General features: G+C 40.2%; 1 protein-coding gene across 9 annotated transcripts in view; it reads left to right on the top strand.

Annotated features, from left to right (window-relative positions):
• The first annotated feature begins 420 nt into the window (after positions 1-420).
• Positions 421-15,319, top strand: part of BCAS3 (BCAS3 microtubule associated cell migration factor) — a 310,290-nt gene continuing 295,391 nt past the window's right edge. For 8 of the 9 annotated variants that reach the window (XM_030462196.1, XM_030462194.1, XM_030462195.1 and 5 more), the window contains exons 1-6: positions 421-516; positions 1,896-1,983; positions 4,056-4,110; positions 5,826-5,898; positions 7,300-7,406; positions 14,694-14,775. In XM_030462196.1, the coding sequence (XP_030318056.1) occupies positions 1,913-1,983; positions 4,056-4,110; positions 5,826-5,898; positions 7,300-7,406; positions 14,694-14,775 (388 nt within the window). In that variant the 5' untranslated portion in view covers positions 421-516; positions 1,896-1,912. Of the gene's footprint in view, positions 517-1,694; positions 1,777-1,895; positions 1,984-4,055; positions 4,111-5,825; positions 5,899-7,299; positions 7,407-14,693; positions 14,776-15,319 lie in introns of those variants that run through there. The other variant, XM_030462193.1, reaches the window with a different exon arrangement.

Raw genomic sequence — 15,319 nt, 5'->3', positions numbered from 1 at the left:
CCTGCAAGCCAAGCGCCTCACCCTGAGGAAACGGCCACCTCCTAGCACCCCTCCGCTTGGAGCAACCATGCCTAAAACACAACATTTCCGCGATAAAACTTCTCCCCACCCCTCAGGAACCGGAGGGGTCGCCGCTAACGGGACCCCCATCCCTCAGCGCCCTCCCAGCCGTGAGGTAACTGAGCGACTGAGAGCGGGAGGGCGGGAAACAGCAGAGTGACGCAACAGCCCCTCGGCAGCTCTCGCGAGATCTCGATGTAAACAAAGCTGTGGGGGGGGGTGCAGCACCCGCCGCCTCTCGCCCTCTCAACCCATCCCGGGGCGCAGCCGCCCTCAGCCCTCCCCCGTCAGCCCCGCCCACCCCTGGGAAGCGGGGCGCCGATTGGCCGGCAGCGGGGAGCAGCCCGCCCGCCGAGCGCTCTGATTGGCTGTCAGCTCGCGGTGCGCTGGGTGTCATCCCCCGTGGGGGTCCCAAACACTGTCAGTGAGGAGAGCGGCGCAGGGCAGAGGCGGAGGGTGAGGGGAAGGCGCGGGAACGGGGCCCGCACCCACGGGACGCGGTCCCGCACCCACGGGACGGGGACGGAGAACGCTGGGAGAGGGCTGTGGGGTCGGGCCGCGGGTTCTGGGGGTGTTTTGTGGCCGGCGCTGAGAGAGAGTGTGGGGATGTGAGGCCGCGCTGGGGCTGAGGCGCTGAGGGGAGGCGCGCGGGGGGCCTGAGGGAGCCTGAGGCGAGCGAGCGGCGGGAGGGCCGGGAGGGTGCGGGGCCTGTGGGGAAGGGCGGGCGGTGGGGCTGGGCGCCTCCCCGGATGGCCGCGGCCTGATTCATGGGGCGGGCGGGGAAGAGGACGGGCAGGTTGGAGGTTTTGTTTTGGAGCGGATGGCTGAGAGGACTGAGGGCTTCCCGGCCGCCCCCTTCCTGGGGCCGGTGCTCCCGCTCGGCAAAGCCTCAGGTGCTGCAGCTTCTCAGGTTGTGGGAGTTGAGGTGCAGGTGACAGCACTCAGAGCAGCGAGGAGCGGCTGGCGCGGGTGTCCCGCTGGATGAGAGCATAACATAAAGGGTTGTTTTATCCTCTGTATGCTTATTTTTCCTCTTTTAAGGTTGGCTGGGTTGTGTGTGAAACTTCTGTTGTGTTGCTGAATGTTTTGTTCCTAATTTCTGTGGGGCTAAGTGTTTATTCTTGCCTTGCTTAACATGGCCCTCACAAAGGCTGCACAAACATGAAGTGATGCTGATAACAAACCCCACGTTGGGCGTTTGATTTTTCTGTCACTTTATGTACTGGTTCTTGCTTTGGGTTGAGGGGGGGACAGTAGAGTGGCTGGATGGTGGACTGAAGAGGTGGCTGGATTCAAGTGGGGCTTTTCTGCCTTTAGAAATGTTATGCTGACTGTTCACATGGGGAGGCAGAAGTGAGAAGAGAAAGCTGAGAGGCAACACTTTAAAAAGCAGAATTTGTTCCATCATGCCTTTTGTGTTAGCTTCACTGTAACCCATTCCATTTTTTCAAGGGCATAGTACTCTGGAGTTGTGATTGTACATGATTTTTATGTAATTATTTCATAACAAGACAGCTTATTAGTAAATAAAGTTCTTGTGTGATGCTGATAACAGTGTACCTGTACCTCTATCTTTAATGTACATTTTGAAGCAATTTTTCTACTTTATCTTGCAGCTTTGTGTTCTTGCTTTGCTGTCACACACATTGCAGGAGCTGTAATGATTTAGACACTGAAAAACGTTGTTTATGGGGTCGTAGCCACAGGCTGACTTGTGTAGGTCAAATTTTCTTCTTCAACACCTTTTTTTATCATCCTGAAGAGTATGTCAGGAACCGAGGTAATAAATAATCCTGATAAAAATCATTATTGATAAAGAGATGTGTTTCCTACAGGTGTCTGCACTGGAACGATGGCGACAGAATCCCCGCGCCGCCCCAGTCGCTGCACTGGAGGAGTGGTGGTTCGCCCACAAGCTGTCACGTAAGCACCCTCTAGAAGAACAGCCCTCCTTTAAAGATCTGTTTTCTTGTGGCAAAAGAACCTGAATTTCCTTTCAAATGGCCCTGAGGGGTGGTGTTGGCAGTACAGTGCTGCTGCACTGTGTGTTTTCCAAAAAGATAAAGCAAACAGGTGTTGTGTTCCTGCCTCCTAGGGCTGTGCAGGGCAAGCTGCCTCCCTTAATGGGGTGGTTTGGGTTTGTACACCAAACCCTTCAAAGGAGTGTGTTCTAAAGATGAGTATCTTGCAGTGTTTTGTTTGTTTGCTGTACAATCCCTGTGCTAGCTGGAGATCAGTGATTGCAGGCTCCTTCCTTAGACTAGAAGGAGCTTGCTACCCATGTTCTTTTCTTGCTGTTCTTTTCAAAAGTACTTCATCACAGGGATGGATGTGTTAAAACATACAGGCATATTAAAACACACAGTCATTAAAGTCCTTTAGTAAGTGAAATTATGGATTCTAACCTTCTTTTTTGCTTAAGAGTACAAAACCAAGAACAAAGGGAGAAGCTCCTCTCCAGTCAGAGCCCATGAGACCAATTTTTTCCTTTCACATCCTTATTTTCATTGGGTATTCAACTCTAGATTTTTTTTTTCCTTTGGTGATTTTTTGTTTGTTTTGAAAGTAGTTTAAATGCATCTTCTTGGTAGTTTTTCAACTTTCTGAGAAATTAAGAGTACATACACAGAATAAAACGTTATCAAACATGAGCTCTGTTTCAAGATGTGTTGTGAAGGGTGAAGGGAAAAAGAAGTACTTACTTGATGAGTTGAAAAATGAAGACAGGATGACTCCTGCTGTCAGGCATTCACGTGAGAGCTTCAAACACTATTTAATACTCTGCCTGCAGACAAGTATTATTGTTAGGTAATAAAAGACTGAAGGTATACAGAGACAGTTTTGGTGACCTACATAAATCAAAGAAGAATCAGCAGTAGAAACCACAGCTTGTTGGTAAGGCCTCATCTGAAAGCACTAAAACAACTTCATTTGATGCAGTAATCCTTGGATTGCCAAGGAACATCTAGTCATGAGCTGGAGTAAGCTTTCTAAAATATAAAATTCTATAGTTTAGACCATTTTGTTTAGAAACCTTTGGTTTTGGAGAGGAATCAGCCAGTTAGAGCTGATCCAGGAGTTTTATTTAGCATTTAGCTTGAGGGATTTGCTGTGCTGCTGTGTATAAGGCAGAGTTGTAAGATACTGCACACCACTGAAAGAATCTAACACAGCCCAGATTCAGACAGCAGGAGAAAGCCAGTGTGCCTTTGGACATGAAGAGTCTGCATTTCCTAACCTACACTTTTTCCTTGTAGCTAAAAGAAATCTTGAGTTAGCACAGGAAAAATGCTGGCCAGTCTGAAACAATTTTTTAATTAAAAAAAAATAATTGTTTCAGTCTCTATGAAGGTAGTTCTGGTGTCCAGCATGTTTCAACGTTACTCATTGCAGAAAGCACACACTTTCTGGGTAGTTTCAACACCATCTGTCTGGTGTAGTCAGCCCACACTGTAGGTTGCTCAGCAGTTACACAAGAGACTCACAACTCTTGCAGGGATAAGCTAATAAAAGCATTAGTTTAAATCTACCAGAACTAATGTATCTTGTAGTATATACAATACTAAGTCATTGCTGCTAATGAACTCCCAAGAAAAAATAAGCTTCCCAAGATAGAAAATCTTACCTGAAAATACCTCTCCTTACTGTTCTTAGTGTTTTCTTCCATCTCCTGTGCTTGAGCACTACCACTTCATCAGTGCACATAATGCATGTGAAGCCTTAAAGCTCAAGCCCTTTGCTCAGGTCCTCATTTTATACTTTCCCCCTCTTATTTCATGCCCAGTTAAAACTTAGCTTTTTACAGACTTTTAGGCCACTGCTTAATGTTATCAGAGTGTTTGGCAACATATTAAGTAACTGCATTGCATACTTGGTATCTTCCTTTGTACTTTTTTTTTTCCCCTTGGTGATATGTCTTATTTAAGATGTTCATTACTTTTTTAACTTAAAACTGAAAAACTTCTGAGAGTTAAAATTCTCCTTTTTTTTTCAAGGGAACAGTCGTATATGGAAAGTGTTGTTACGTTTCTTCAAGATGTTGTACCACAGGTAGGTGTACATTTTTAAGGCTTTTTTTTTTGTGTACAAAGCAGTTGAATCAGATGGCCTGAAATATCGTTGAAAAAATGAAGTTTTTTTTGTTTTTTAAATGTGGATCTTGAGGCTTTTGGAAGTGTAGACTTTGTGCCATCTGAAAATTTGGCCTACAGATTTCCTCTGATAAATAATAATTTAAAGTCTTAGCTACACACCACTTGAAGAACTGAAGTACAAATGGCAGGAGGAAGATGAGCCTTGTCCTGTGGTAATTTTTGCCAGTGGAACAGTAGAGGATGGGAAAGACTGGGTGTAACACTGCCTCCTACAAACATGATTTTCTGTGTTGTAGCACAAACCCTGGCTGGACTGGATAGAGCAACTTGGTAGACACCTTTGTCACCTCAGCTTTTGTCATTGGCTGGAAGGAAAGTCTGCCTTTCCTCTTTTCCTTCCCCTTTTTAAAATCTTTCTTCCTTAACTTGCCTCAGAGTGTCCTGGCTGCTGAGGAGCTCTGCCTAACCTGCTGCTCTCCAGGATGCTGAGTTTTGTAAAACCAAGTCCTTACTCTGCTTCTTTAAATGTTTGTTTTGTTGTTTTTCTTCATTTCTGTGATCTTCTCTGGACAGTAATGATGATGCTTATTACTGCTCTTGGTCATAGTTTTCATAGGCAGCAGCAAAATGAAACTGGAATTTTGATTTCTGTGTTGCTCAGGGGCCTCTCAGGAGCAGAGGGAAACTGGTTTTGTTTTCTTCCTCCTTGGGAGGGCAGTGGTGGAGAAGCACAGCAGCTAATTCTCTGTAGCCTCACGAGACTGTCTTGGTTCTTATTTGAAGGATTATCTTGGTTAGTTAGGCATGAATTTCCTCAAGATAATACAAGAAACTTCCTCTGGCTAATATAAATTTGTGAAATGCATTTTGGACTTGTGGTCAAAATTAAAAATAGCCAAACTTTCATTTAAGAGGCTGCAGTGTTCCACATACCCCCCTGTTTTTTCCCCTCTAGCTAAAGGATACAGTCTGTGTTTTATTTTACAAATCAATTTGCCTTGGGATCGTGGAATGTGATTTGTTTTGAAAAGTAATACCCACGTTTCTTTTTTTTTTTTAATTTATATTTTTAGTTCATGTTGTTGCTTTTCTGGCACATATAAATTGATTATTCAGGCTTTTTCCATATTTAATCCAAACTACTGCACAGTGTTTTGTTACCATTCATTTGGAAGTGGTGGTATTTCTACTGCAATTCACATTCTTGCTACCACAGCTTCTCCTGAGAACTGTAAAACTTGCAGCTTGGAAACACCACAAGTCTCCTTCAGAGTTTCTTTTTGTAGTGGGAGCCTGTAGAACACAGAACTGAAACATGGATCTGTTCTTTCAGTTTATTCTCTTAACTGGCTATATTTGAGATGTCACAAGTACTACTACATGTCAGTAAAGTAAGCTAGGTAGTAAAGGTCTCATTCTTCAGTCTTACTTACAAAGCTTTTAAGTCAATTAAAGAGAATTTTAAAAGTAAAAATGTCTCACATGAGAACCTGATGTTGAGCTATGTTAGTGAGGTGTTTGTTGGTCATGGAACCATTCACTTTTAAAACAAAACCTCCCAGGAATACTGCTGCCATTAAGATACATGTATCTAACTTATATTTCCTCCTATGGGCTGTAGAGGGTGGAAAAAAAGGTGTTAAGATTTCACATCTTTTGCTTTTCCCCCAGGCCTACAGTGGTACTCCACCAGAAGAAAAGGAGAAGATTGTTTGGGTCAGATTTGAAAATGCAGATTTAAATGGTATGTCTTCCTTTTCTCTCTCACTTTTTAAATTGTATTTTTAGGTCCATGTCCAATAACTCCTGTCAGTTTTATCAGTGAACACTGTTGGCTCAGAGTTAAGCATTTCATTTCCGTGTCCCAGACAGACCAAATTGTCAGGGAATAACTGCACTCTGTTATTTACCTAGCAAACAGAGCAAATAGGCCCTGTGACTTCATCTGGAGGCAAACTGAGGCTTGCTCAGGGAGAGAGGCAAATCCAAAACAAAGTCCATTTTGTTTCCTTAAGGTAGCTGAAAACAAAGCCTACAGCTGCAGTTGTTTCACTGTTTTATTTCAAAGCCAGATTATCTCACTGTCAATCCAGTCCCAGGTATATTTTCTGTAGTGTGACAGAATTCAAAGCTGCAAAGGGAGAGTTGTTGAGGAAAATGCCACGGTGTCTTACAGGGAAATAGAACAAAGCCACAAAATATTAATAAAATGTAGCTTGTGTATCACTTCCACTGCATCTTAAATTCTTGACAAAGACTACTGAACAGATCCACAGCCTTTTTAAGAGAAACTGGTGATTGTTACAAACTTTTGCTAGGAGCATCCATGAGATCCTCTTAGATTTGAGCTGTTTTACCCTTTTTTTTGAATAAGGAAGGTAAGGGACTGAAAGAGAGGTGGTTGGATGCTCCTATAGAGTAGCAACATGGATTGATATCTTGGAATTGTTTGTGGTGCACGGTATTTGTGCTTGTTGTAGCAACTTTTGGAACTAAGGGGCTCAATTTCTGGACAGCACTAGATTTAAGTCTTTCACCTTGTCTTTCATCATCCTGAACAATTTCTCTCTTTCGTGCTTGTAGTGAGCTTCTGTTCATTCAGCCATGGTTGAAAGTGTAGTGTTAGAGAGCTTTACTCAAAAGCTTAGTATTTCAGTGTCCTGTAGCACTTTTATTTGTGGAGATTTTCTCAATTTGGTAAGGTTGATGCAAAGATGACTTAGTATCAGGAAATAGTTTTGCCCAGTCTGTGCATTTGTAATTCCTGTATTTTTAGTCTTTATTTTGTTGGTCCCTGGCAAATTTTTCCCTCTTTGAAAAGTTAGCCATGTTTTATTAGTAACTGGAGAAAGAATTGCAGAAGTTTTTGGAGAGTTTAGTGACAACCTATATTATACCCCAGAAACTTTTTCTCCATTTTAAATTTTAATGCTTTCTCTCTATGAGACTTTAACAGATCTATTATGTTTGGTTAAAATAATATATTCCAGTGTTGTTCCAGCATAAAAGTTTAAGCCACTTTGCTTGCTTTTAGTTGAAAACAAAGGGAACATGCATTGAGAAAACAGTATCTAGTGTAGCTGATGCCAGCCATAGCTGATCCTAACCTGTTACTGATGCCTCTTTGTATTTACACCCAATTTAGATACATCAAGGAATATGGAATTTCATGAAATCCATAGCACAGGGAACGAGCCCCCGTTACTGCTGATGATTGGGTACAGTGATGGAATGCAAGTCTGGAGCATACCTGTAAGTACAGAGCTCACTCCTGAGCCAGAAGCCTTTTGTTTGTAGTGTTGTGTGATTACCTTTAATATTTTACTTTTAATTTTTCTTGTTGAAGTGGAAGGAGCCAGCATTTACCATCAATGTCATGGTTTGTGTGTAATAAGCTTATCTTAAGATTAATTCTGAGCATAAGTCAAACACTTCACCTCATGTACCTTCAGATTTGAGGGTTTTTTACAAATTATTTCTGCTAAGTAAATTTTCAGAGTTGAACTGGGGGGAGTGTTTGACATTGTGGAACAGTTGGTATCCCAGAAGAGGCAGAAGTCTCTTTAATTACAGAAAGGAATAAGAGTGGGGAAGTATGAAAAGAATTTGTTTGTCCCAGAAAGTTAAATGCAGAAATGGAAGTATGACAATATTAATAGTATTTTACAATCACATGTTTGTCATGTACATGATTTGCAATTTTAATTTTATTCAAGTCTGTCTGTGCATATGGGTTTGATTTCGTGCTGTCATACGTACACCCTGCAGTTTGTGCTTCAGAGTTGTTTATGAGCACATGGTCTTAATTTGGGGAATTTCCCCCGAATTTCTGGAATCTAAAGAATAAAGTTTAATACAGTAGGTCATAAAATTCTTAACTTAAAAAAAAGTCTCATAACACCTTGTCCTTCAAAATCATGTAGGGAAGAGGGAGTTCTTTCCCTTTGTAAAGTACAAAGGTTTTTTAGAAATACATAAATTTTAAAATATCTTTTTGGTTAGCTGTGTAGGACATGTTTATTTACTAGTAGCTTAGAATACTAGAAAATAATACTAATTTGTACAAAAAAAGCTAAGTTAAATTGAGTTTCCCTGGAGTGTGGGAGAGCTGCCTTTTCCCCTCTTGATTGCATATTGTTAGCTGGAGAGAAGAAAGAAAAACTGCTGAGCTTTTGCTTTTGAAGGAAGGTTTAATAATAATGGACGAAGACCCTGTAGTATACTTCACCAAATTTCAGTCTTTGTTTAGTTACATTTTACTAAAATTTAGGTATTCTAATAAAAATAGAGGAGCGTTTAAGCCAAAACATGGGAAATGTAATCTGCTTGAATGTCCTGAGAGAATGTTTAAATCTAATTTTCAGGGCTTTGTTTTTAATGGAAGATGAACTATTGGACTGTGAGTTGGGTTGTTTGGTTGTTTTTGTTTTTTTTTTAACTCTGCCTTCCACTGGAATGACTTTGCAATACCAAGAATGGCTTTATAGTATGGAATTAGTTTTATGCACCCTTGTGAAGATTGATCAGTGGTCTTATTAGTGTACAAGTCAGGCTATTAAAATGGTTCAGAAAGGGTTTGCTTTGTTCTTCGACGTGTATTACAGCAAACAAACATTAGGTGTCACTAAGATACTGAGCTAAGAGAGGAGATCCAGCTGCAGTAGTACCGGGGCTGCAGCACAAGTTGATCAATTAGTGAAGATGCTACGAGGAGTTACACAGACTTAAGATGATGAATTCTGATAAAACAGCTGAATTTATCCCTCTGAAATGTTCTTATCCAAAGGAACATGTGTGTTCTGAGAAACTGATGGAAAGCACATTGTGCTGGGACTTGTGGCTGCTCTGGGACAAGAAGAGCTTTGTGTCTGGGAGAGATTATTTTGGTTTTGTTGTTTTTTCCCCTCTGTGTGTGTGTGTATGTAACATGGCCTTGCTTTGTGGTTAGGTGAGAGTGCTGTGCATCCCTCCTAAGTGACTTTCTGTGTCTGAATCAGTGTCTCTGTCAGAGCTAGCTGTATTGATGCCCTTGAGAAATTCCTTGTGAGATGGGATCTTAGGTGTATAAGGAAAGCAAGAATGAAAGAACTGAGTTTCAGTTCTTTGGTACATGAACAGATTACACAAGGTAATCTGCATTAACTGTCTGCATGTAAACTCATACCCATGGCACACTACAGGAAACATAAAATAATTTGATGGAGATTGCTAACAAATAACAAGTTAAACAATTTTGTTTATCCTGGCTTTTGTGGAGTAAGTGTGCTTACTGGTACTGTCAGGAAGGTTGTGGGTGGTTTAATATTTTTCATTTTTGTCTTTCTCCCGACACCCTGTCTGAATTACCAACAAGTTAGACCACAAAATGTTAGCCCTTCAGTTGTATATTCTGTGAAATTCTGAGGCCACATCCAGAGAGGTACAGCTTTGACCTGTGCAGTTGTTATGTGTTAGTATATCAGTCTCAGAGTTGTTCCTTTGTTACTAAGATGGTCTTGGAGAGTTTCTCAGATTGGTAGTTTTTACCTCAATTTAAAATATCTTTTCAGAGCAGCATTTGTATATCCATCAGATTTGGAAGTACAGAACATAACCTGTCTTGTCTTTTTTCCATGTTGTTATTTCTTCATCTCAGTTTTTTGCTTACACAGTCTGATTAAAGTAAAAATTAAAGTAAAATCTGGCAGTCCTGCAACTGATTTAATACCCAGAGTTTGTTTAGCACCACTTTTGTGTCTTTTGGTACTATAGGAGCCTTTCTTCTCCATCTTGCTGAGTATTTAGCCTGTAATTAGGCAACATAATTCCAGTTAAGAAAAAAAACTCTGGGTCTCTGTAGTTTAAAAACCTTTCAGTCTGGAAAAAACCAACAATTTGACATTTATGTGCAAAAACATGCTCAGTAAGGCTATTATCTGTAGCATTGTGCTTTTTATTCATACAATTGAACCTCTATTCAGCACTTAATAAAGTAATGTGTTGCAGGCAGTCCAGTTTGTGTCTGAGTGATTATGAAGTGTTTATGACAGCTTCTAAGCTGACACTCTCTGTAATGGTGTTACATTGACTTCTAAACACCTTTGCAGTCTGCCTCCAGGAGTGTGTGTGTCTCTTTGCAGTCTGAGTGGTTTCACATTAACATCTCCTTGGAGTAAGATCTTTGACTACAGAAGTGTTACTTGCAAATGGAAGATACCATTAGGGCTGCTTCAAAGGGCTAAAATAATGTTTGGACCGCTGGGTGCTGGAGTAAGAGCTGGGGTTTTGAAGTGCAGTGTCTAAATCTGTATTGCATAAGAGGAAGGTGTCCATCCAAATGACTTTTCTTTGATCTTTGTTTTGAAATGGGGGTGGGAAGGTTAAAAGTGTTCTTAAAATATGCCCTGCTAAGTGGGGAGAAATCTGGGAATACACAAAAGTATGACTAGAAGTCCTGTCTGATAATTGTGCAGTGTAGTTCTGTGTTTTGTTTGGAATTTGTGTTTCCCTTGCTCCCAGTTTCATGTTTCAAATACAATTGGAACTGATTTCTGCCTGATGTGGTTTCCAAGTATCTGTTCTAGATGTTCCTGTTCAGGGGAATGCATGTTGGCTGCTTTTGTGGCAGATAATTTTTTTTTCATTGTGTGCTGGAAGCTTCAGAAGTAGAAAACTCATCTTAATTTAGTGCTTCATGCTATAATTAAAAAAGAATGATCAGGCTTGAGTTGAATAAAGAGGGAACTACCAAAGGGAAGTTTTAATAATGAGCACAGATGTATATTTAGCAAGAAATACTTAAAGGCTGTGGTACAGTGATGCTGCCACAGACTGATGGGATGTGTCAGCCTTCATGGTAGGTGACTTCTCTGTGGAGACCTCTGGAATGCAGAGGACTCATTGAACAAGGATGGCATCATGCACTGCCATTTCTTTATTCCCAGACCTTCAATTTCTTTAAGTGCTGCTGTCAATAATACTGAGGTTTAAAAGTTGTTTTTTTTTTAATGGCAGTTGTACAGCAGATGGTGTGTTTACAGAGGTGTATAGATGGGTGGATATGGGAAGTCACTTCCATTTTGTTCTCTTCATTGTCCATCAGAAGCCCTCTGTCTGGGGTTTCCATGTGGTCTTTAGTCCCTTTGTAATTCTTTCCCTTTTATAGCTGGGAAGAGGACTAATCACTTATCACATAGTAAGCTGTGATCCTTTTTCTGTCCAGACCTCCTCCTGATGGAGGGTGCTGCTCTTAGGGATTGTATTAGCCACTTGGCAAAATGTAGTAATGACCTGACCTAGTAACCCTGAAAAACATCTATGGACTTTACAAAGCATCTATGCAAATCATTTTCTAAAGCTTTGGTTTTCTCCCCTGCCAATGGTAGCAATGTGTAAGAAACAGAATGTTTTTACATGCATTAAGTGGCTGCAGAACTGCTGGAAGTTATTTTTAAACTCATATTTTACCCTGCATCAGCAGGAAAAAAAAGAAAGTCATGTATAACAACCTTTGAAAAGGATGTGGTGAGAGGTATCAAAAGAGTCCAAATGGCATTCCCTGTGGTTTTCCTTGGGTGGGGTCAAAGCTAAAATGAAGACTGATGTAGGTTTTTTTCACCTGTATTCTGCCTCCTCCTCATATTGTGTCATTCTGGTCTTTTTGTAGAAATGCCATGTCTAAAAATAACACAAAGCTGTCCCCCTAACTAGAATATTACTGGGAGTCTGCAGCCTGATCATGCTAAAACTCCTCAAAATGTGTGACAAAGTGAGAACATTGAAGGAACTGTAACCAAAACCATTTCTAAGGTTTCATTGTTTTTTAAATTCAATCACTGTTCTTGTAATTTTAAATGCTAGATACAATTTCCTACTGAATTCAGTCACCAGAGTAGATACCTTTAACATTCTTTGAACATCTAAATTACCGAGATCTCTATAATTAGGTATTTGTTTTGAGTAAGTGGACTGTTTTAATTTCTAAACTAAAATGATAAAACCAGTCCTTTTACTTAGTCCTTCCTTGTTCTCTCAGTACCAAGATGACTGGTAGTAGTCTTTAACCCAGTGTTATTTTATCAATCAGATTTGTGGTGATAATCTGTCAGTTGCTTGATGTCGTGTTACAGCATCATACCATGATCATCTAGATAATATTTAAAACATATCACAATATTAAAAAAGCCACACCCTGATACCTTCCCTGTGATCTGTGACTTTCTTGTACACAACCAGTTTGCTTTTATGTAGTTGCAGAGTGGTTTAAACATTGAGTTCCAAACTTTGTTTCAGTTTGCTGTTCATTTGACTTTTTTCTTTTTTTTTTTCACCACGTGAAAACCATTTTCTATGGTTGGAAACTATTAGTTATCCTTAGTGTGAACAAAACTTGAACAAAACTTCCTTTGTTCTGTTGTTTTTTATGGGTGCAAACTGGTGTTCTCCAAACAATACAGCTCTGTCATCAAAAATTAACCAGTGCTCCAGATTTCGGGCCGCTCTATTTTCAGCGGTAGCTCAAGATGTCAAGTGGAGGAGAGAGACTTCTTCCTTTTTCAGTCTGTCATTATTGGATGAACGTGGTGAAGATTTCACTGGGGTTTTGAATTGGGCTGTTCTTTCCTTGCAGCCTTCCATGTAGGTCTGGGGTTTGTGGTTTGATACCAGGCACTGGGAAAGCTGAAGTGTTCTATCAGCCCAGCTCGGCGCCGTCATTTTGGATTCACTCTTTCATAGAACAAGTACCTGAAGCTGCTTTTATGGCTTGATATTCAATTCTTGAAACCTGTTTGGAAATATTCTTGGCTTTTGGAATGGGAAAGAAAAACTTTTAAAAGAGCTTTGAAAGCTGCCACAGGGACTCGCTACTTAGCTGGATCAAATCCAAAATGGCAGCCACAGCCGAGTTTCTTCACAGGTGCTTTTTGAAGAATTTAAAGCTCTGTTTTCAGTTCATGAAGTCTATTTATATTTTGTCTATGCTTATAAGACTGTGTAGCTCAAGGGACTGGTAATGGGGATGTGGAGCCTTTTACCTTCCACTTGCCAGCCCACATCTCACCCAAGCTGGCAGCGAGGGAGTTGTTGGCCATTTACTGATGGGGCTGGGCTTATGTTCAATGTAGTTCCTTGTCCCACTTTAGTTCCTAGTGGAATAAGTGTCCCATTCACAGAGAAGATTGGCTGTCTGTGTTGGCTGTCTCAGGAGTAAGATAAGGCCTGAACTGGCAGGAAGATCAGACTGTATAATCTCTCTACCCTGAAGATGGTGCCTTCAGGCAAAGCTGATATGTGTGGTCTCAGCAACAGTAATAAAGTTTTATGTGTAAGCAAACAAGAGGAATAACCAAGCTCTTACTATTCCATGGCACACAACAAAGTCCAGTGCTTTGTGTGATTTCCTGCTTATATAGAATAGTTAAAGAAATACAATTTCAATTAAAAAAAATCCCTTAAGAAAACCACTTTTTTATGGACCTATGATTGATGTAAGTACTGGTGTTTTAATCTGATCCATGTTGGAGTGTCATATCCAGATTTTTTTGGTAACTTTTTACTGAAGTTGACTTTTTCTGTACAAATGAGATGGCAGTGGTTGGGTGGGATCTTTTATTTTCATTTCAAAAGCTGCAGTGGAGTTGCATCTTAAAAATGGCTAAAGCTCTGATACTAAATAGTGAAGTCAAGTTTATGATTGGAAGTCAGCTAAGAGTTTGAAGTACTGTACTTATGATCTCTTGGTCAAACAGTAGTAGGATTTTAACTTTTCGAATGTGTGACCTGAAGTGTAGAAAGAAATGGGAACAGCTATAAAATGACATTCCAAAAAGCTAAGTTGGATTTGAAGTTTATTGATTCATAAGAACCTTGTTCCAAATTGCGTTCACTTCTGATTTTGTAGGCTGCTTGTTTGGCAAAACTTTATGCCAACATGTTGGCTACATTCTGAGTCTCATTACATCTGTTTTAAGTTGTTGGTTATTTGGAAATGAGCTTCATAATGTTTGCCATTTTTGTAAAGTTTGACATTCCAAATCAGATCTGTTAGCAGACAGTTAGGAAAATGCACTCTGACTGACCACTTACAGGAAGCCTGGAAATTCTTTTTAGCTGCTTCTGGTTTAATCTTTTCAAGATTGCCATTAGTGACAAACTTAATTAGTTTGACCCCCCCTTTTTAAACATAATTTTCACACTTGGAGAATATGGAACGTACCAATATATCAAATTCTGTCATTTTTACCACTGATATTTGCCACGATTGACCATTGGTTAGTAGGTATTTTGCTCTGAAACATGCACTGGGTAGAATAAATGCTTGTGTTTCTGATTCCCTGAGTTTTTTAGTTCATTTTAGGCAGCAGTCAACTTTCAAGTCTTGTTTCTTTTAAACTATGCAGAGCCATTAGCAGTGCATTGCAGAAAAACAATCTCTTAGCACCTTTCTTACCTCCCCACTGTATCATGTCTTCCTGTCTACTTTCCTACTACCTAAATATATCTATTTTTATAGGTATGTGTGTTTTTACATTGTCTGTTTCTAATTCATGTGTCTTGCAGATCAGTGGTGAAGCTCAGGAACTCTTTTCTGTCCGCCATGGGCCAGTTCGAGCTGCACGGATTTTGCCAGCTCCACAGATCAGTAAGTCTGGATTTCTGTAGTTCATAATAAAGCATAACTTTTATTTTTTTTTACAGATCATTGTCCAAATTGATGCTATAACATTCTGCCATTCATTTTAGGCTCTCTCCTTCACAGCTTTCTACAAGTATTACTTTTTCCCTTCTACTCTTTAACCCGTTGCTTTCTCCATTTTAGTCTTCAGATTTTAGCTTTGATGCTGCTATAAATGATCATGAATTAATTGAAGAACCTTTGAGTTCTATTCTAGCAAAATAGGGCTTTCTGCTTTTTCAGTATACTAAGTTACACTGCTTATGAGCTCCTCCAAACTCTTTCTGTTGCATATATTTATTAACTGACAATGATAGTTAGAAAACCGTTCAAATTAGCTCCTATTAAATTAAATCAAACCTTTTAAAAACATGTTTTGGTCTCTTTTTACATGGCTTGGTTTGAATAAATGTTGGATTGAAAGTACATGAATGTATCATTGACCAGTATCTGAAATCAGATAAAAGTAAAGCTGTAATAAGAGGCCTTAGATGACTAACACATGAGCTTT

Source organism: Calypte anna, chromosome 19 (genome assembly GCF_003957555.1).
Source record: "Calypte anna isolate BGI_N300 chromosome 19, bCalAnn1_v1.p, whole genome shotgun sequence".
NCBI classification, from domain to species: domain Eukaryota; kingdom Metazoa; phylum Chordata; class Aves; order Apodiformes; family Trochilidae; genus Calypte; species Calypte anna.
This window is presented reverse-complemented; position numbering and strand designations above follow the sequence as displayed.